The following is a 22,831-nucleotide window of genomic DNA, read 5'->3' as shown; positions in this document are numbered from 1 at the left end:
AAACAAGCAGGGGCAGTGGCCATCTTTATTTTTTTGTCATTAACTTACCCTCTATCATTGTAAACAAATGGACGTAGGTAGTGCCCTACACTAAACTTGGGAAGTAACTGAGTCAACATATTATCTTTAAAGGAAATTATTACAGATGTGTAAAACATTTGCTTTATTTATTAACAATCTTACACTAAGTATCCTTTCTTAAGTACTCCAAGAAATAATTCTGTAACAAAAGTGAACCCTAGAGTAGATATACCCAAAAGATAATTTTCCTGGGTACCAGTACAATTTGTAATAAATTTCCACTCAGAGTCACTGAACCTATTTTCATTAAAGCCTATAATAATTTATTTTTCTAGCCGAAACCGGTTTGGCTCAGTGGATAGAGCGTCGGCCTGCGGACTGAAAGGTCTCGGGTTCGATCCCGGTTAAGGGCATGTACCTGGGTTGCGGGCACTTCCCCAGTGGGGGATGTGCAGGAGGCAGCTGGTCGATGTTTCTCTCTCATCGATGTTTCTGACTCTCTATCTCTCTCCCTTCCTCTCTGTAAAAAATCAATAAAATATATTTAAAAAATAATAATTTATTTTTCTAATTCTATTCTCTTTTCCATCTAAACATTACCTTAGTTTAGCATATATCTGTCAAAGACTATTCTATTCCAAAAAGGCAAAGCATAGTAGTCAGGGAGAGGCAGTCTAGAGCCCAGTCACCCGCCAGCTCCAAAGTCTTAATAGCTATTGACCTTATGCATGTCCTTTAACTTCTCTGCATCTCACTTCTGTATCTGCAGTGGTATTTACCTCATAAAGCTATTGTGGTGATGAGGGAATAATGTAAAACTTACAGAACAGTGCCAAGCGCATAGTTATATACTTAAAAAAGTTTGAACTACTATCATTCCAGTTTTTCCATCAAACCAAATAGCATCCTCCTAACCAGCCTAGGGATCACAATTTGGAAAACCAAATGAGATGTAAATCTAAGGATTCAGCATGTTCAGAAACATTGCCTTATCAAATTATTAAAATAATGGCTAAATGCTTAGTAAAGACACTACAATCAAATCCTTGTATTTGGTATCCTTGTATATGTAAACCCAAACATTTATTTAGAAAATATAAAAAGTTACTATGTCTTGCTCTTTTTTCAGACTATCTTTTAAATTTTCAATAGTGCCACATAATTTTGAAACTAAATTTTATTACAAATGAACATGAACTTCAAAGAGCTGTAGTACTGAAGTAACTCCTGCTATGATTAGAGAAATTCTACTCAGGAAGTACAGTATACATGAATTTGTGGTACTTGCCCAAATATTACAAGTATATAAATCATTTTGTAAAGTTGTTTCTTACACATAGGATCTAAAATGCAAAGAAAAATGGAATTTGTATTCAAAACAAATAGAAGCAACACTGGCTTCTATATGCTAAACCTATAAGACAGATTTTTTTCTTAAGCACTCTAGATACAAATATTAACTGTATGCGCTGAAAACTTTTTAATTTTCAATGTAATTCAACAAGGTACACAAGTAGAACTCTATAAATATATCCCCTATAAGAATCATATTTATCACAAATACTACCAAAACCCTCTGAAAAACATAAACTACAAACACATTTTAAAGAAATTCTCATTTTTAACAACTACAAAAGCAATGAATAGCAATAAAGTTATTTGGTTTAAAAAACGAAGGGCAGTGTAATGTAAATACAAATACTGGATTGTTTTTGAGGATGCAGTCTTGAGTTTCTTAATACAACTAAACACTTCCAAAAGTAGTAAGACATACTCTATACAATTTAAAGGCTCTAAAAAGAAAAAAATTAAGCAGTAGATGAAAAGTAGGTATGTAGAAATAATGTTATAAAATATTATTTTTATACAATGGGTACCACTCTTTAAAGAGATAAGGCTTAATATGATTATTTTTGGACTATGAGTGTTGCCCACAATTTTTATAGTAGTCTCAAACCATTCAAAATTCAGTATTCAAAAAATGTTTTGCTATTTCTGAAGTGACTGAATATAGTACAGGATGCAATTTAATGTCAACTTACCTATGCTTTTCCACCCAATAAAAATAAAACCTTTTTTAAGCTTAGGAGAGAATCTATCTTTTGAATGATTGATCTCTATATAAATTCAACTTTTAGGGATGTCAGAATTTTGTAATATGAACTAATCTCCACCGAGAATTGGCCCAAGTTTAAACAGAAGACACAAAAGAGACATAGGTGTCAAACAGTTTAAGTCTCCCCTATGCAATGATATAGTCATAATTACTTTTTACATGAAAGTGATTTAAAGTAAAAAATATTTTTGTAAAAGGTATTATTAATATTACTAATACAGTAGTCCCCCCTTATCTGTGGTTTTCCTTTCCACGGTTTCAGTTATGCATGATCAACTGTGATCTAAAAATATTAAATGGAAAATTCCAGAAATGAACAATTCCTAAGTTTTAAATTGCATGCAGTTCTGAGTACTTCATCTCATCATGTAGGCATTGTAATCTCACAAGAGTGAGGCCAGTACAATATTTTGAGAGATCACATTCACATACCTTTTATTATAGTATATTATTATGTCTATTTTATTATTGTTTATATCTTACCACGCTTAATTATAAATTAATCATGATCATAGGTATGTGTGTATAGAGGGAAACAGTCTATATAGAGTTTGGTACAATCTGTGGTTTCAAGCATCCAACAAGGAGGGTTTTGAACATATCTCCATGGAGAAGGGGGGGACTACTGTACTTATATCAAAGTAGAATTTTCTAAGTTAGTTCCATTTTACCCATTTCCTTTGAAAAGTACCCTTCTGCCACAATGTAAACAAAAATGGTCCATAAAAATGGTAACATTAGACATCAAAATTTGTGGTGTGGGCCCTTAAATGGAGGCCAAATCTTTATTAACTCAAAGCTAGAGAGGTTTTGTTTCTTGTACATGCCCAGAGGTAACTAATATTAACTCACATTTTCTGTAAGCCTTGAAGAATTTTTATTTAACATAATGAGAGGTTTAATAACTTAGATTAAAGACTATCTTGCACTCTTCTCTTGTTGTTCACCAACTGTTTTTATGACGATAACTCCGAGATCTGGAATGTGATCGAAAATGAGAGTGTTTTGCTGTCTGTGCTTTTGTGTCAGAATTGGTATACCCTTTAGGAGATTTACATGGGGATCTTACTATGGAGTCAGAATGTCTTCCATGTGATCTTGATTTTGTTCCTGAACTAGTCTGCTTTTGAGGTGAACTTGATTGTGATTTTCCTATTGATTTTGATCTTTTTTCTAAGGACTTGGACCTTGACCGTCCTCTAGAACCAGAATTCCGTCTTGGAGTTCTTGACTGCCTTGCTGAGGTAGACCGCCTTGGTAGTGACTTGGAGCGAGATTTAGACTGGCTATAAGAAAGTCGCCTGTGTCGAGACCTGCAAACATCCACAATGTTAGAGTATATATTTCACACAAAAGCAGTAAATAGATTAGGAAAAAACACTTCAGGAAATTATATACTTCAGATAATATTAGTTATGTTTTTATTGGCTAAGTTAAAAGAAATAATTCTAATTTTATTATGCATGCTTTTGGTTCAAACACAATTAAGTTTGTAATACTCATTATATAGAATATATAACCAAAAGATATTTACTTTGCTACATACTAGTAATTGTTATGACATGGGTCAGTTCTGAAAAATACCCTGCATATTTAGTATGGGTTACACAACTCCCAAGAGGTATGAAAATCTAAAGAAAAAAATGTAAAAGAGAGAGGGAAAGAAAATAATTATTTAAAGTTTATCAAATAATGCTTATAACAACAAAAATTTAGATGCAGGACTTCTGAATTCTACCATGATAAAACAGCTTGTACTAGGTTAATCTTCCCATAGAAATTAACTATATAAAAAAGGTAGACAAATGATGATGGAAGGAGACTTAACTCGGGGTGGTGAACAAATGATACAATATACAGAGATGTATTATAGAATAACACACCTGAAACCCATATAACTTTATTAACCAATGTCACTCCAATAAATTCAATTTTAAAAAGAGTAAAAGAGCTCCGGCCAGTGTGACTCAGTGGTTGAGCATTGACCTATGAACCAGAAGGTCATGGTTCAATTCCAGTCAGGGCACATGCCTGGGTTGTGGGCTTGATCCCCAGTAGGGGGCATGCAGGAGGCAGCCGATCAATGATTTGATCTCATCACTGATGTTTCTATCTCTCCCTCTCCCTTCCCCTCTGAAATCAATAAAAATATATTTAAAAAATAAAACAAAACAAAACAAGAGAAAAAAAGTAAATAACATTTGTAGAACAACTGTGGGGACTAATCCACACAAGCAGAACTTGGGGGGTTGTAAGCCATAGTTTGTTTTTGTTTTATTTTGTTTATACTTCTATTGATTTTATGAAGGAAGGGAGAGGGAGAAAGAGAGGGAAACATCAACAATGAGAGAGAATCATTGATTGGCTGCCTCCAAAACGCTCCACACAGGGGACTGAGCCCACAACCCCAGCATTTGCGCTGACTGGGAATAGAACCCCGACCTTCTGGTTCATAGGTTGTCACTCAACCCCTGAGCCAAGCCAGCTAGGTAAGCCGTGGTTCTCTTACTCAGACCATTTTCTTAATAACAGCATTGGAAATAGAGCCCAACTAGAAAATGGTTATTTGACTAAGCTGAAGAGACAGAGGTTAAAATTCAGGGCTACCAAAGTGGCTGAGACTTGAAAGGCAAAATCCAAGAGATGAGAGAATTACAGACAAAAAACAAAGCATAAAAAACCCTAAATTCTGCTTATAAATTCTCAAGTCACTGGCCATCTTCTAAACTGTGCATGCCCAGAATGAGACTCCTAAGAGCTCAGAAAAACTGCAGCTGCACCCTAGCCCAGTGATGGCCAACCTATGACACGCGTGTCAGAGGTGACACGCGAACTCATTTTTTTTGGTTGATTTTTCTTTGTTAAATGGCATTTAAATATATAAAATAAATATCAAAAATAGAAGTCTTTGTTTTACTATGGTTGCAAATATCAAAAAATTTCTATATGTGACACAGCACCAGAATTAAGTTAGGGTTTTTCAAAATGCTGACACGAAGGTTCGCCATCACTGCCCAGCCGGTTGGCTCAGTGGGTAGAATGCTGGCTGCGGAATGAAGAGTCTCAGGGGGATTCTGATCAGAAAGGGCAGCAGGCTCAACCCCCGGCCCGGTCCAGCATGTAGAGGAGGAGGCAACCAATGGTGACACCAGCATGTTTCTCTCTCCCCTTCCCCTTCCATTTGTTGTAAAAATCAATGTCCCCATATATGTTAGTTACTCTTTCACAATTGCCTCTCTTTGTTCAACCTAATTTACAATCATGTAGGTGCTGCCACTCACTTGGTTCTTCATTTTCTGAGGGCGCCTGTGTCAGGTGAACTGGGCTAAATCAATGTGGATGCTTTTATACTGTGAAACCGGACCTGCCAATGTTCTTCTTCGGCCGCAGACCAACAGGCAGAAGAGTTTCCCTCTGCACACACCGCCAGCGCCCGCGCTACTACAACTGCTGCAGAGTGTCGGGCGCAGAGGGTCTAGCAGCCAAAAGGGCAGAAACGGAAATAGGTGTTGCCTTCGTTCTCTAAAGAAGGGAGGAGCACTCGGTTTCTTAGGAAATCCAGGGTGAACGCTGCTCTCCTTTATGCCGAGAGCTGCAGACAGACCCCCATCTACACCGGGCACCCGCCCCGGAGCAGATCGGCCGGATGGGGGAACACTCAGCCCCTGGGCCAGGCCGGCCGTGGTTCTTTGACTCAGACCATTTTCTTAATAGCAGCACTGGAGTGTCGCTGGCTCCCCGTTACACACATTCTCATCCGGGTCTCACAGAAACCTAACAGGCGGGCATACCGCACCCTCTTTACAACCTGGGGAAATAGACACAGAGACGGGGTGTGGCTTAGACCGGAATGGAGCCGCGACTCAGCTCTGGCACCACCACCAGGGGCTGCCTCGCCCTCTGCGGGCCGCGCACCTCTGCCTCCCAAACGCCCGGCCCGGCCCGGCCCTGATCGCGCACGGACTCTTATAACAGATCCACGCCGGGACCAGGGCCCGCCAAGGCGAGGAATTTAAAACTCCCCCCTAGCTGCGACTGTCTTCCGGCTGGTCGCCAGGCCTAAGTAGAGCGAACGTATCTGCTTCAAGTATCAGAGTGACGTAGGTGACCAGAGGCGGGGATATGTAGATGAGCACAGTGCGGTGACTGCTGGTTCGAGTATTAAGGGAGCAAAATTTCCTTTGGATATCCAAAAGAACGTATCTTAGTCTCTGTCATATAAATAACACTGCAACTTAGAGTCGAAGGGCAAAAGAACGCTCAATATAATTAACCATGACCTTAAAGTGTGTTGAGGATGATGGTGACGTGCCAGGCAGGGCCCTAACCTCATACTTACCTGGCAGGGGAGATACCATGATCACGAAGGTGGTTTCCCCAGGGCGAGGCTTACCCATTGCACTCCGGGTATGCTGACCCCTGCGATTTCCCCAAATGTGGGAAACTCGACTGCATAATTTGTGGTAGTGGGGGACTGCGTTCGCGCTCTCCCCTGGTAAACTGTTTTCACAAAGATAGCGTTTGTTCCAATTGACCTTGGTGTATTCCTTTCACATTAGACACAAAAGGGCTCTGCAGGAGTGATTATTGCTCCTGTTGTTTCATTTTTACATGTTCCCCGGGGGGAGAATGCTCCAACCAACTGAGGTACCTTACTGGATTCCTATTTAAGTTTTCACTCTAATTGTGGAATGGTTGTTATGTAGAACTACTGAGTATAAAATGTGCGTGTAGCTGAAAAGTCCCGTGGAAACCAGGTGTTGGTGAAGATCTGAAAAACTGGAATTCCTGTGCACTGCTGGTGGGAATACAAAGTGGAATGACACCTATAGGAAATGTATGGCAGTTCCTAAAAATAAAAATAAAAATATAAGTATGCAGTTTTCATATGATCCAGCGATTTTACTTCTGGATATATACACAAAATAACTGAAAACGGATTTGAAGAGTTATTTGTACATTCCTGTTACTAGCTGGCAGCATTATTCACAATAGCCAAAGGTGGGGGTAAAAAGAAATAAAAATAAATGGAAAAATATCCTCAGGTGAGGATTTATCAAAAAAAACAAAAACCTGCAGCTGAAAGACTGAATAACTGAGCTGAAATTTTATCAGAGACATACTCCTGGGGACAGACTGGAGTTCGAGAATCTGAAAGGTCAAGGAGTCTTAAGTAAGAGCCCAGCTTTCCAATTAAAAACCCAGAAGGGCAGTATCCTAAGGTAAGGACCAGGCCCTAGGAATAAACGTGAAGCTAAATAAATCAGCCTTATCAATGCCTCAAACTAAGCCTTGAAAGGGTCAAGGTGATCTGCCAATACTCTGCCTGCTAGAAGAAAACAACTTTCTTTGGAGGATGGTAGCATCCAAAGTTTCTATAATTTTTCATTAACAATGTCCAACATCCAATACAAAATTATAAGGTATGTGAAAAATAGATTAAAATGATTAAAAACTAACAAAAAAAGATAAATTAACTACACCCAAAATAATTTGGTATTATTGTTATTCAGACAGGAATTTTAAAAATTACTATGACTAACATGTTTTAAAAAAATAAGAGAAAAAGACAAAATAGATGAAAAAGATAGAAAATTTCAAAAGAATTTTGGAATCTATAAAAAGAAACAAATGGATATTTTAGAACTAAAAAATATATGTCTGAAATTAAAGTTACTAAATGGATTTAACAGTAGTCTAGATACAACAAGAAATAGTGAACTGAATTGAAAAACAGATTATTAGAAAAATATTATACTGAAACACAGTAAGAGAAAAGGAATTTTATGAAATCCAGAACAGAACATAATAGATATTTAGAACGTAGTCACATGGCCAAAAGGACAAACTGAATAAGGCAGAAGTATATCTGAAGAGATAATGTCCTAAAATTTCTGAAACAAATAAAAAGCATCAACTCACAATTTTGAAAAGCTCAATAACCCAGGTAGAATAAGTACAAAGAAAACTACACCAGGTATCTTCATATATAAAACCCTAATATGCAAATAGAACAGCGGAACAACTGAACAACCAAACAACCGGTCGCTGTGAGGTGCACTGACCACCAGAGGGCACGTGCAGAACATGGCAGGCATCAGATGCAGTGGGATGGTGGAGCAGGTGAGTGGGGCAGCCAGACCAAGGCCAGTCCCAATTGCCCCTGAGGGCTTCTCCACTTCCCCCTGCTCCTGAGGGGTGATCAGGGCTGGCAGCCACCTCTTGTACCTGCTGCCAGGGACAGCCCCACTTGCACCTGCTGACAGCACTGGCCCCACTCGCACCCACTGCTGGCACTGGCCCCAGTCGCTCCACACTGTCAGCAGGAACGGGGCCGGCGCCATCAGTGAGTGGGAGCAGTGGCGGCAGAAGTGGGGCTGCCAGCAGATGGGACTGGGGGCCACAGCGGGAGGGGCCAGGCGGGGGGCACAGAGGGTGGGCCCACCCTCTGTGCCCCACCACAGCCTTGCAGCCCACAGTTCCTTTCAAGGTGCACAAATTCGTGCACTGGGCCCCTAGTATCACCATGAAACTGCAGAAAACAAAGCCACAGAGAAAAATATGGAAATCTGCTAAAGAATAAAAGACATTACCTTCAAAGAAGCAACATTAAGAATTCCAGCTGACTATGGATATTAGAAAAACAATGGAATGATATTTAAAAAGAAAGGGGGGAAAAAGTCTTTACCAACCTAGAAATCCATCCCCAGCAAAAATATACTTCAAACATTAATATGAAATGAAGATGTTTCAGACAAACAAAAGCTGAAAGAATTCATTGCCAGCAGACCTATACTATATATAAAATATACTAAAAAACTTTTAAATGAAGAAAAATAACCTTAAACAAAAGCATGGAATTACAGGAAAGAATATAGGACACTGAAACGTATGAATATATTGATCTAGAATATATTCTGGAATAAAAGCAGTCCTTTAGAAATTATTAAATTTCACTCCTGTGGTACATAGTTCTAGAAAAAAAATAAAAAACAGAACACTGTCCTTGAAAAAAAAAACACCTAACATGGAAAAAAAAGATGCTATTTTAACATTCTTTGAGCTAGGGACTACTGCTAAATGCTAGGGATACAAGCCTGAATAAGACAGAAGTCCTTGCTCCTCAAAGAGCTCATAGTCTACTAATAGCAACAAACTAGCTTCGCCCCCCACACACATTTACTAAAGGCAAAATAAGAGACCTGTTTTCAGTCCAAAGTAATATCACATATACTGTATATATGTACAGTGCATGTTTGGTTTATATGTACTCTCTCTCACATGAACACACACATGTAAAATCTGATCTTTGTGAATACTTTGAGAGCTAGGTAAGATATACATTCTCTATAATATAATTTTACAGATTAAAAAAACCAAGATCAGTGAAGTTAAGCAATGACCTTATAACTAATACAAAGCAGAACAGCATTGTCTTGCAAGAATGTCTTCTTTCTATACCTGCTACTCCATCATGATTTGGAACAAAAGACATTTTTTTGTTTGTTTGTTTTTCTCCAGCTAAGTATTATACTTTACTTCAACTAGAAGATGGTTAACTAAGGCTCTAATGTATTTGGAAATAACTTATATTCTTAATGAATGAAAATGGACAACTTCTTTTCTTTCTTTTATAAACTAAGTCTATCTACCAAGACCACTGGATATTCAGTATGTCAAGACAGTGCTGCTTTAGCACAATATTATATCTACTTTGAACTTTGATATATAAGACTTTCATTTTATGTGTACACTAGCCACATCATTATAAATGTATGGTAAATTATACATGTATAGTCCATATATAGTCTATACACATATAGTATATATAATAGTATAGAGAGATATATAAAATTCACAGTGAATGAACTGTTGAACATCACTCCCTTACACTATTCATGTCCCCTGTGAAGCCAGAAGCAATACCAATGGTATTAGTTGTGAATGTAGTTCTCTCTTCCTATTTTCCCTTTCACTTGGCTGGAAGGATTGGTGCCAGGCCACTTGGAGCGAAGACTCTCTCACCAGCTCTAGTACATATATCCTATTTTGAGCTTTTTTTTTTTTTGGTCTAGGCTCTTAAGAGTTGAGGAATGGAGTCCTGACCAGTGTGCTCAGTGGATTGGAGTATCATCCTGTACACCAAAAGGTTGTGGGTTCAATACCCTGTCGGGGTGTGTATGGGACATAGCTGATGGATGTTTCTCTTTCTCTCTCTTTCTTCCTTCCTTCCTTCCTTCCTTCCTTCCTTCCTTCCTTCCTTCCTTCCTTCCTTCCTTCCTTTCCTTCCTTTCCTTCCTTTCCTTCCTTTCCTTCCTTCTTTCTTTGTTTCTTTGTTTCTTTGTTTCTTTCTTTCTCTCTCTCTCTTCCCCATCTTTAAAATCAATAAACATATCCTCGGGTGAGAATTTAAAAAAAAAAAAAAAGAGAAAGAAATGTAGCTAGTGTAATGGAGAGACTGAATTTTAGAAAGAGTTGAAGAATGGAGGGACTAGAGTGAAAGTGAACAGCCCTGGTGATCATCTTTGATTTGAAATTCAGTGGGCCAATATAGCTTAGGTATACTATATACAGTCCAGGAGAGCTAACTCTTATTTACTAGAGGATACAAGTCTAAATATTGATCATTCTTTAAGAACAGAATTCACGGCGAGGCCCTCAGTAGACAGAGAAGTGCAGACGGAACTGGGACCTCCTGCTTCAGCGAGATCATGTTTCTCAGTATCACCTCAATGAACAGGGAGACCAGGTCTATACCCTGAAGAAGTTTGATCCTATTGGACAACAGACCTGCTCGGCCCATCCTGCTCGGTTTTCCCCAGACGACAAATACTCTCGACACCGAGTCACCATCAAGAAACATTTCAAGGAAGGTCCCTTAAATTTCATGTCCCTCCTGCCACCTGAGACCCCTCTGAGACTTTTCCGAAACCAAGCTTTTCAGTCTGTGAGCCTTGAGGCCTTCTTACCACCCTTGCTCTTTGGAATTGGTGTCATCATTACCTTAGATCAGTGATGGCGAACCTTTTGAGCTCGGCGTGTCAGCATTTTGAAAAACCCTAACTTAACTCTGGTGCCGTGTCACACACAGAAATTTTTTGATATTTGCAACCATAGTAAAACAAAGACTTCTATTTTTGATATTTATTTTATATATTTAAATGACATTTAACAAAGAAAAATCAACCAAAAAAATGAGTTTGCGTGTCACCTGACACGCGTGATATAGGTTCACCATCACTGCCTTAGATCATGCTTGTGTGAAGCAATCATGGTAGCACCCCCCCTTAAAGAAAACAAGTTTGAGTCTACTTTTCGTATTTTGACTGCCACGTTATTAAAATGATTTGAAAGAGAAAAAAACAACAGAATTCACTTTAAAATTCTATAAAAAATTCTCTATGAAAAAATTTCAGCATTAAACTCAGATAAATAATACAAAGTTTTAAAAACTTAGGCATGCTAATACAATTTGTTATTATTTAAATAATTTCACCAAGTAATTAATTTCCATTGTGATTTACTATTATTCTAACAGAAACAAACAACTGGCTAGCAAAATAGGTAATTTGCAAATATCTTTTTCTGAAAAATTTACTATTCTTTTGTCTTCCTATAATACTACCATACTTGGAATTTATTTTTAAAATCACTAACTTTTTATAAATATATTTATTTACATTAATTTTAATGTCAACCACCATCCCTTCTTATGAGCTTTTTTTTTTTTTTTAAATATATTTTATTGATTTTTCAAAGAGAGGAAGGGAGAGAGATAGAGAGCCAGAAACATCGATGAGAGAGAAACATTGATCAGCTGCCTCCCGCACATCTCCTACTGGGGATATGCCTGCAACCCAGGCACATGCCCTTGACCGGAATCGAACCCGGGACCCTTCAGTCCGCAGGTCGACGCTCCATCCACTGAGCCAAACCGGCTTCGGCCTTCTTATGAGCTTTTAACCACTAGCCACATAGGTGTGAGAGAAACATTCTTTAAATCACTTTAAAAATATGCTTTTACTAATTTTTAGAAGGGAGAGGACAGAGATAAGCATCGCTGTGAGAGCATAACATCGAACAGCTGCCTCCTGCACACCCCATACCGGGGATCAAGCCTGTAATCCAGCATGTGCCCTGACTAAATCCAAATGGCAACCCTTTGGTGCACAGGACGACACCCAACCAACTGAGCCACACCAGCCAGAGGAGAACTTAACATTCTTAATTGTTAGATTCATTTAGGAAATTTTTATTTAGTTAACATTCCTCATTTCTATTTGCCAAATATATATTTTTTAATATGCTGCTTTTTACACTATGTATTATCTTTCAATTCAAAAAGTTGAGTCCCGAGAAGAAACAGAAGAAAAAAATAAAGAAAAAGCTTAATATTGGGAGGTATTCAATAAGCGTAAATTAGTCTTTCTATAAAAGATGATTCTTTATGAATATTATTCTGGTGGCCTGGATTTTCTGTACACATGTGTGTTGTTTTTTTTAAAATAATATTTTATTGATTTCAGAGAGGAAGGAATAGAGAGACAGAAATATCAATGATGAGAGAGAATTATTGATCAGCTGCCTCCTGCAGACCCCTTATTGGGGGATTGAACCCGCAACCCAGGTATGTGACCTGACTGGGAATTGAACTGTGATTTCCTGGTTCTTAGGTCGATGCTCAACCACTGAGCCACACTGACCGGGCTCAAAGCTCCTTAAAAGGTTTTCCAGCCTGGGCTGATTTGGCTCAGTAGATAGAGCATCCGTCTGCAGGCCAAAGGGTCCCGGGTTCAATTCCGGTCAAGGGCACATACCTTGTTTGCAGGCTCCTCCCCAGCCTGGGCCCTGGTTGGGCACATGCAGGAGGCAACCAACCAATGTGTTTCTCTAACATCGATGTTTCTCTCTGTCTTTCCCCCTCTCTTCCACTCTCTCTAATAGATCAATGAAAAAATATCCTTGGGTGAGGATTAACAAAAACAAACAAACAAAAGTTTTCCAGAAAAAGTAGAAAATTAAGTTTTCAATACTCTTGTATTTGATACTCACTCTTTAAGGCTATCAGACCGCCTCCTATTTCTTCCCCATGAAGAACTTCTACTTCGAGTTCTCCGTTGGCTGGGGCTTCTTGACCTCCTATGGTCACTTGGAGAACAAGGGTGACGTTCTTTTGATTTCATTTGGCCTGGTGCTAGATAGAATATGAAGTACAAGACCTCAGTCACAACTGCTCAAATCGTATTATTTTCTAAAAGAATTTTAAACTAAAAAATCTGTCATTGCTAAAATTCATTCTGCTGAATAAACAAGATCTAACATTTAGTCACACTTACTTTTGCGGTCACCTTGTGCAAACTGTATTTCAATTTGACGGCCACATACCCATTTTCTATTGAGGTTATAAAGAGCATCTTCAGCATCTCGAACATCTTCAAATATGACTAGCTGTTAAGGACACTTTGAATGTCAGATATCAAGTAAAAATGTTATTTTAAAAGAATTATTTAGGTGACAGAAAATTAATAGAGAAAACAAGTTCAAGTTATTAAGCTCACATCTACAATATAATATGAATAATCAAAAAAATTTTTACTTTCGTTATGAAAACAAATGCTCATTATGATTTAAAAGAGTGAATCTAAAAATAAAAAATGTGCAACTATATTTTAAATGTATACATTAGTATAAATGTATAATTTATGCTGTATAAATGTATAATTTCAAACATGTAATGAGAACAAAATACTAGTAAGTCCAACACTGCCCTTCTCTCAGGTAAAAAATTCATCAGGTTTTTCACTAAAAGAAATCAGCATGCAGAAGCCTGTATTCTGAATTTAAATTACTCTTTTCAGCAAGAAGCTTTTTAATTATGATATTTTGGAGCAATTACTTACAAACAAAATGCACACACATAACTGAGCTAAAACACATTTTCAAAACTGATTTAGTTCTTTAAAAATGGTATTTACCTTTGAACCTACTGCTTTAAAATACCTTTATACTTTTATTACTTGGGGTATAGAAACATAGAAGTAATCTGTAAACATATGGAATTACATATATTGGTTTGTAATAACCCACTAAACTCCCTTATCTATGTAAATTATATATTAAACCTAACTAAAATAGAAATAATATATAAAATGAAGAGCTGTATTTTAGGAGGTTATTCACTGGTTTAATTTTTTTTAATAGAAAACAGAAAAAGCCAAGAAATGCAATACAATATGAGACTTTGGCAATTACCTCAATGTCACTTGATCTTGAACCTTGACCTTTACTCTTTAAGGCTTGCAAGATGGACTTTATAAGAGACGAAGAAACCAACAAAATCAGACTTGGCTTTGACTCTGGAACTCTGAGTAAATGTAGGAAAGCCGAAGTCTCAACCTGGTGTTGGCTTTGTCTTTTGCTTGATAAAGACTTCCCTCTTCCAGGTCTTTATCTGTGTCCACCCTCCCTCTTTACTCCTTGATGCTTGAACTTTAGGTGCCTTTTGTCTTGCCTGCTCGGTTTATGCTCGATTCTAGCTAACAGGTTGGTTCAAACTGGGGGGCTCTTGCCAGCTACAGTGGACTGCTTTAGATTTTCTGAGATAAAGAAATAAACACATTTAATTAGGCAATATTAATCTCATAACATATGCTCCTGAATACATATATGTAATTTGCACATGTATGTAGTATATTCAAATGCACAGAGTAAAATAAAGGATATTGAACATAAGCAAATCCTCTTGGGCGGCGGGTGTAGAAGTCAAGTGGAATGTAAACGTCTACTATAGGGCCATACCGACCAAACTCACGACGCAAGTCCTCAGGCCTGAATTGTTTTAGAAATAAGGCAAAGAAATATGAGTAGCTGGATTAAAATATCATGCCTACAGAAATCCAGTTGAAACCCTCAAAAGAAAGTACATTCTCTGTACTGGCATTACCTAAAATTATCTCTCAGAAGACTCACCCAGGGTTCACAAATGAAAGAGGGGAAAAAAGAAGAAAAATTCTCAGGCCTCACTTTCAGAGATTCTGGTTCAAGAAGTCTGGATTAGAGGCTGGAAATCTGTATTTTAACAAGCACTCCAGGTGGCTGTCATGGCTACTTAGGTTGGAGAAACAATGACCCACATCCACCCCAAAGTTATTCCTATTACAAGATTTTTCAATGGTCATATAAACAGCCCTAACTATTAACTATTTCATTAGGAACACACTCATTAGCTTCCTTAGAATTACATGTTTATGTTAGGTTGTTTTCAGAGCACAAGAATTAAAATTTAAAGAAGTCCTAAAATCTCTCGGCCACTGCACAGTGGTTGAACATCAACCTATGAACCAGGAGGTCACAGTTCAATTCCCAGTCAGGGCACATGCCTGGGTTGCAGATTTGATCCCCAATATGGGGCGTGCAGGAAGCAGCCGCTCAATGACTCTCTTTCATTGATATTTCTCTCTCTCTCTCTCCCTCTCACTTCCTTCCTGAAATCAATCAAAATATATATTTAAATAAGTCCTAAAGTCACTTCTCAGGTTTTGAAGAAAAATGGGTATTTTACATTAAGCATAAAGCAAAATAACTACTATGGTCTCAAATTTGACAAATATTTTTGACGCTCTTATATGCCTTTTACTGTGCCAGATATTAAAGAGGGGAGACCCAAGAAATACATAGTTTATTTGTCTTCATAGAGCTACAATTTAACTGAAGAGACAAAATACTTAGCATTGATATCTGACAGTTATGGTGCATTTATATGCTAGCTTCTGCTTGCCCTAACACCACTAATTCTCACAACTCCATGGTTGTTTACAGATGAGGGCACAGACACATTAACTCACTATGGTCACTGAGCCAGCAAGTGACAGAACTGGAATCAAACTCCCAGTCTGACACTAGTCTGTGTTTTTTTATTTTATTTATTTATTTATTTATTTATTTATTTATTTATTTATTTATTTATTTATTTATTTTCATTGACTGATTTGAGAAAGAAAGAAACATTGATTTGTCATTACACTATTTGTGCATTCACTGGTTAATTCTTGTATGTGCCTTGACCAGGGATTGAACCTGTAACCTTCACATATCAGGACAACACTCTAACTGAGCTAACCAATACTGTGTATTTCCTCATGGAAACCTTAAGAAATTGAGCATCAAGCTATGGGCACAAAACATGGCTTTTATTTTTAAAAAATGTATTTTTATTGAGTTCAGAGAGGACGGGAAAGGGATAAAGAGAAACATCAATGATGACCCCAATACAACATTGTTCCTATAGTAACAGCAGAAAGAAGCAGCTGTGAGGAGCCGAGCTATGTGCAGGAACTCCTATTAATTGAGATTTTTCATTCTTTTTTTATCAGAGCGCAGATAGGTCTTATTTCAGGAAAAGTAAAACAGTCATTTACAAAAATCAACCTGTATCCTAAGCATTTTAATAAAAAGTTAAAACAAACAAAAATAATTTTTTTAAAAAAAAAAGAAACATCAATGATGAGAAAGAGTCATTGATTGGCTGCCTCCTGCATGGCCCTCACTGGGGATCGAGCCTGCAACCCCAGCATGCATCCTGGCCAGGAGATGAACCAACAAACTCTTGGTGAATGGGTCAACCCTCAACTACTAGGCCACAGCTGGACCCTTTATAGTTTTATCTTTTACACTTCAACTGATAATCCAGTTCAAATTGTGATGTGAACTAGAAGTTACAGTTAATTTTTTCCCTATATGGATATCCAGTTATTATGGCATCATTTGTTTAAAAGACTCCTTTCTCCACTAAATTGTTTTGATGCCTTTGTCAAAATCAATTGACTCTGTAAGTGTGGATTATTTATGGACTCTCTATTCCGTTCTATTGATCTACTTGTATGTCCTTAGGCCAGTATCACACTTTCTTGATTACTGTATCACTTAGTAAATCTTTAAGTCAGTAGTATAAGTCTTCCAGTTTCAGTAAGATTTTTCAAGACTCTGGCTATTATAGATCCTTACACTTTTAGAATTAACTTGTTAGCTTCTATATTTTAAAAAGCCTGTGATCAGGAATGCTTTGAATCTATAATATAATCAGTTTGGGAGAAAAATTAAAAACTCAGTATTTTGTCTTTTAATCCAAGAACATGGTATATCTATCAATTTATGTTGGTCTTTTTATTTTATTTGATTTTTTAGAAAGAGAAAATATCAATTTGTTGTTCCACTCATTTGTGCATTCACCTACAACTTTGGTATACTGGGAGGGTGCTCTAACCAACTGAACTATCCAGGCAGCACTTATGTTGGTCTTTTTAATTTCTCTTGGCAATATGTTGTTGTTTTCAGTGTAAAATCCTCACCGGATATTTTTTCCATTGATTTTTTTTTTAGAGAGAGAGTGGATGGGAGGAATAGTAGGGGAGAGGGAGAGAGAGGGAGAAAGAGATTGAGGGAGAGAGAGATTGCTGTGAGACACACATTGATTAGTTGCTTCCTATACACACCCTGATCGGGGCCAGGGATCGAATCTGGAACCCAGGTATGTGCTCTTGACTGGAAATCGAACCTGGGACCCTTTGATACATGGGCTGACACTCTAGTCTAACCCCTGAGCAATTCTGGCCAGGGCTAATTTGCGTTTTGAATTTGCCTCATAGAGGGGTTTTGAACTCGATTCCCTATGTGCCCAACAGGGGGTGAACATCCAACCTAGGCATGTGCCCTAATGGGGAATCGAACCAGTAATCTTTCGGTGTACTGGATAATGCGCCAACCAACTGAGCCAGCCAGCCAGGGCTTATTAGTTGATTCTTGTATGTGCCCTGACGGGATGGATCCCATAAGTGGGCATACGGAGATGATTCTCTAACCTGCGCTATTCAGCCAGGGCTCAGTGCAAAGTTTTAACATTTTGGTTTGTTGTTCTTAAAATGGTTTGTTGTTGTTATTCTTAAGTATGCTTTTGACATTAACATAAATGGAATTTAAAAATATTTTACTATTTTCAATTATTCGTTGTTAATATATAGAAATAGAATTTTATTAAGTTTACCTTGTATCCTAATATGTTATTAAAACTGATTATTAGTTACCATAGTTTTATGTAAACAAACGTCATCTAAGAATAGGGACAGGTTTTACTTCTACCTTTATAATTTTTATGTCTTTCATTTATTTTTCTTGCCTTGCTGCACTGGTTAGGATCTGCAATAAAATGCTGAATGGAGGTTGTGAGCAAGGGCATCCTTGTCTTGATCTGATACTAGGGAGAAAGCATTCAATTTTTACCATTAAGTATGGTATTAGCTGTAACTTTTTCATAGGCTGAGGAAGTCCCCATTTATTTCTAGTTTGCTGATACTTGTTGAATTCATGAAATCTTGTTGAATTCTAATGCTTTTTTTACATCACCATCAATGTTAACATCAATATAGTCTCATATACACTGTAACCAAAGAATATTACTAAGTATGTCCAAGAGAAGTACTGATCATTCCTCCCCAGCCTAACATGATATTATACATCAAAATGGTAATGTTATATTTGGGATTTGACATTACTTTGTTCCATTAGAAAACTGTATCGGAGATTTTTGTAAAATTACTCTTCTACACAATAAGAAAGCAAAGATATTAAAATTAATATTCTGCCCTAACCAGTTTGGCTCAGTGGATAGAGTGTCGGCCTGCGGACTGAAGGGTCCCATGTTCGATTCCGGTCAAGGGCATGTACCTGGGTTGCGGGCACATCCCCGGTGGGGGGTGTGCAGGAGGCAGCTGATGGATGTTTCTCTCTCATCGGTGTTTCTAACTCTCTATCCCTCTCCCTTCCTCTCTGAAAAAAATCAATAAAATATATATTTTTTAAAAAATTAATATTCTTCCCGATCCACCTCTTGTTTTACTAGTGAAAAGAAATTTAACAAAATTTTAAAGTATATATATATATTTTTTATAATATATAAAATGTAAAAAGAAAAAAAGCTCTACTTTCAGAGCAAACTTTAAAATATAAATATGTAAAGCTTTTATTTTCTTTTTATATTTTTATTGATTTCAGAGAGGAAGGAAGAAGGAGAGAGAGATAGAAACATCCACGATGAGAGAAAATCATTGATTGGCTGTCTCCTGCACACCCCACATTGGGGACCAAGCCTGCAAACCAGGTATGTGCCCTGACTGGAAATTGAACCGTGACCTCCTGGTTCATAGCTCAACGCTCAACCACTGAGCCATGCCAGCCGAGTGTAAAATATATTTTTAAGTCTTTCTTTAGTTCTTATGTTCAACTGCATTCCTAACAAATTTTATACTAACCCAAACCCATAGTGACTCGTAATGTCTTGTCCATTATCACACATATTAAAATGGCCACTTCAAAGAAACATTTTAAATAAATTTTGGCTTTGTTATAAACACTTTTTAAAAAAAATATATTTTATTGATTTTTTACAGAGAGGAAGGGAGAGGGATAGAGAGTTAGAAACATCGATGAGAGAGAAACATCCATCAGCTGCCTCCTGCACACCCCCCACTGGGGATATGCCCACAGCCAAGGTACATGCCCTTGACCGGAATCGAACCTGGGACCCTTGAGTCCTCAGGCCGCCGCTCTATCCACTGAGCCAAACCAGTTAGGGCTATTATAAACACTTTTACTAAAGAAAATTTGAAAACAGGAAAGAGAAAAACCACTCAAATAGATTTCTTTCCAAGCTCATTTTTTATTATGTAGTTTCTCTTTTCCTCATTTTTAGGTAATTGAAATCATACAGTATATATTTTATAACCTGTTTGTTTTGTTTTCACATTTATCCCAATGATTTTCTTTATAAGCATCCTAAATGTCAAAGCTAATTTTAATGTCTAGGTGTCATACTGCTTAGTTAATTTACACTATATGCCACTTTGTACATAAAAGTATAGGTTACATGTGTAGTATAGGTTACATGTGTGATTCTACTTTCATAACACTACTCAGCACCTGTGCAATCTTAGGCAAGATACTTAATCTCTCTAAGCCTAAATTTCTTATCTGTAAAATGGAATTATTAAGAAACATATATTATAGATTTATTGTGAAAATTTAATTAATAGGGGTAGTGTTTAGTATAGCATCAGGGACATAGTGAGTACTCAAAAATGTTAACAATTATTATTTCATTAATACAATCTTCCTAGATTTTGACTGTCCCCCAGTAGCAGAGTTAAGAAGTGGTGAAAAATGGAAAAGAAAATCAATAAACCTCAATTATCAGTCTTGATTACTCAGAGGTGGATTATCTAGATCAGAGGTCATGTGTCACCTGCAGATCAGGTGTCACCTGTAACATGCGTTTTATTTGGCCTGCACAATGTTTAAACAGAAAAAAACCAAAAACAACCAAAAAAACACAACAACACCCTGTTGAAACATGAAACTGCCAATATTTTACATCTTTTATTTCTTAAATTTTTATAAGGTGTTTCTGCCAAACTGAAGACAACTGCCAGGAGGCAAGATGTCAAATGCAGTATTTCACAGCTTTTAAATCTACAATTGGAACTTCATATGCTTTAACTTAAAAAATGCTACCACTTTGAAACAGAGCATTTACACAAAATACTAGTTTCTGACTTGTTTTGAAAATCAGGAAGATATGGCAACAAGTCTATATGTCTACATGCTAGTTATCAGCTGGAGCTGAGTAGCAGCTGCTGCCCCAGGAGATGGCACATCTTGTTTTCCACTTGCTACAGTCCGTACCACCCTATTGTGTCTTATAACCTGACAACCTCACTCATTCCTATTACCCTGGATGGCCCCTGTGGCCATTAGAATTGGAAACCGCTCAATTCTGCAGACACACACTCTGGGGAGACACGATGCTTATTCAGTATTCAAGGGATCTGTTTGACTGTGGAATTTCTTTCTTTTTTTTTTTTTTACCTTACCCAAATTACAAATTTTGCTTGTTTTCTATGTAATGAATTGATAAACGGGTTGAGAGAAGAACTGTAAGCACACGCATCTTTTAGAGGTCAATCAAGGTGTATTAACTCCCTGTCTACAGTTGTGACATATATAACAGTAGGGCCCTAACCAGTTTGGCTCAGTGGATAGAGCCTCGGCCTGCGGACTGAAGGGTCCCAGGTTCGATTCCAGAGAGTGCAGGAGGCAGCTGATCGATGTTTCTCTATCATCCATGTTTCTAACTCTATCCCTCTCCCTTCCTCTCTGTAAAAAAAAATCAGTCAAATATATTTTTTAAAAAATAAGAGTAGGGATCAAATTAAAAAATACTTAACAGTTACCCCTCAGAGGTAAATTGTGATTCCAAGAGCTGGCTCTGGAGTCGAGAACTCCAATACATTTTATTTGTATCCGGGAAGCGCCGTAAGGCATTTGAACTCTGGGCTCAGCTCTCCCTCTGGGCAGTCAGGTGACACCCATCTCTCCGGAGGCCGGGCAGGAAGGCCGGGTTGGGGGCAAATTCAGCCCCGCTCCCGCCCCTCGCCGTCCCCCTGGCGCTGTGAAGGGGGAAGGGCTGTGGGAAGAAGTGACTTGCTGAGACCTCTGACTGGGCACAACGTGGACAGGATGCTCCAGGGGGCTGAGGGGGTGGTGGGTAGACAGAGAACCTGCAAAACCGACCGGCGGAGCCCATGCCAATCATGGATAGCGGGTGTTTGCCCGTATTCAGAACTTTAAAGAAAACCACAGAAACCTCATCACTGAGGCTACCCTCTGCGTACTGTGCAAAACGAGCAACAGGGGCAGTTTAACCTGCACACCTGTCCGGAGGCCGCCGCGGGCAGGAAAGCCGAGGCCGCGGTGCGCGCTCCGGGCCGTGCGTCCGCCCATCCCGGGCCTCCGCGGCCAGGAGGCGGCACGCGCGGCTGGATCCGGGCGCGGCCACAAAGCGCCGGAGGCGGGAGGCCCCCGGCGGCCGGGAGGGGGCGGCCCGCGCCCCGCGCTACCCCGGGAGGGATGGGCACCCACCGGGCGGCGCCGCGCAGCGCAGGGTTCCCTCCGCCCCGGGCAGGGCGCCCTCGCGGGGAGCGCGGGGCAGACCCGGCGGGTCCCCGAGATGCGGCCGTGACCCCGCCTCTCCCCCGCGCCCCAACCTGCGGCCCCACGCTCACCTGGTGGCGTCCGCGACGTTCCTGACGAACAGGGAGGTGTTGGGGGGCCTCGTGTAGCGAGACATGTCCGCGTCCTGCGTTCCCTCCGGGCCTGCCCGCGGCCACGTCTCGCAGCCGCCGCCGCAGCTCCGCCGGCCCCCGCGCGACCCCCTCCCCGCGGCCTCGGCCCCGCCGCGCGCAGCCGCAGAGGCGGGCGTGGGGGGAGGGGGTGCACGGCGCGAGCCGGTCCGAACGGACCGCGGGTGGGGCCGGCCTGGAGCCTGGAGCGGGGGAGCCCGGAGGGGCGGCGCTGCTGGCCCTGGACCGCGGGATGCGGAGTGGGGGGCACCGGGTCGGGAGTGCGAGGGGATCTAAGGCGGGGCGGGGCGGGAGTCGGGGTCCGCGGGGATGCTGGAGGGGGCGGTGCTGGAGGCCGGGTCTGGGGGAGGGGAGGGGGCGGGGCGGGAGTCGGGGTCCACGGGGATGCTGGAGGGGGTCGTGCGGGAGTCGGGGTCCGCGGGGATGCTGGAGGGGGCGGTGCGGGGTCCCAGGGTTCAGGGGCATCTGAGAACAGGGCGGCGTGGGAGGCCGGGAGGAGTGGGCC

At 39.6% G+C, this 22,831-nt stretch overlaps 1 protein-coding gene, 2 long non-coding RNA genes and 1 other non-coding gene across 8 annotated transcripts in view; 3 read left to right on the top strand and 1 right to left on the bottom strand.

Annotated features, from left to right (window-relative positions):
- The window catches only part of LOC132237089 (uncharacterized), a 308,039-nt gene extending 301,415 nt beyond the window's left edge, over positions 1-6,624 (top strand). The window contains exon 2 of the long non-coding RNA XR_009453457.1: positions 5,137-6,624. This is a non-coding gene — a long non-coding RNA (uncharacterized LOC132237089). The remainder of the gene's footprint in view (positions 1-5,136) is intronic.
- Positions 597-22,587, bottom strand: SRSF12 (serine and arginine rich splicing factor 12). 5 transcript variants are annotated; one of them, XM_059700985.1, is made up of 5 exons: positions 22,249-22,587; positions 14,861-14,965; positions 13,474-13,577; positions 13,190-13,331; positions 597-3,450 (listed from the first exon to the last, which is right to left on the bottom strand). In XM_059700985.1, exons 1-5 carry the CDS (start codon positions 22,311-22,313, stop codon positions 3,081-3,083), a joined length of 786 nt encoding a protein of 261 aa, XP_059556968.1. In that variant the 5' UTR covers positions 22,314-22,587; the 3' UTR covers positions 597-3,080. The 5 variants fall into 5 exon arrangements, with proteins under 5 accessions (XP_059556968.1, XP_059556969.1, XP_059556971.1 ...); XM_059700986.1 differs by lacking the exon at positions 14,861-14,965 and adding an exon at positions 14,390-14,733 and having other exon boundaries at positions 13,474-13,597; positions 22,249-22,579; XM_059700988.1 differs by lacking the exon at positions 14,861-14,965 and adding an exon at positions 14,390-14,733 and having other exon boundaries at positions 13,190-13,597; positions 22,249-22,581.
- LOC132237813 (U1 spliceosomal RNA) lies at positions 6,469-6,632 on the top strand. Its single transcript, XR_009453641.1, has one exon. It is a non-coding gene; the product is annotated as a U1 spliceosomal RNA (small nuclear RNA).
- Positions 6,761-11,508, top strand: LOC132237090 (uncharacterized). The gene is made up of 2 exons (XR_009453458.1): positions 6,761-10,286; positions 10,779-11,508. It is a non-coding gene; the product is annotated as an uncharacterized LOC132237090 (long non-coding RNA).
- Positions 22,588-22,831: the final 244 nt, after the last annotated feature.

The sequence above is a fragment of the Myotis daubentonii genome, chromosome 6 (assembly GCF_963259705.1).
Source record: "Myotis daubentonii chromosome 6, mMyoDau2.1, whole genome shotgun sequence".
Taxonomy (NCBI): Eukaryota; Metazoa; Chordata; class Mammalia; order Chiroptera; family Vespertilionidae; genus Myotis; species Myotis daubentonii.
The sequence above is the reverse complement of the archived record's forward strand: the minus strand, read 5'-3'. Positions and strand labels throughout refer to the sequence as shown.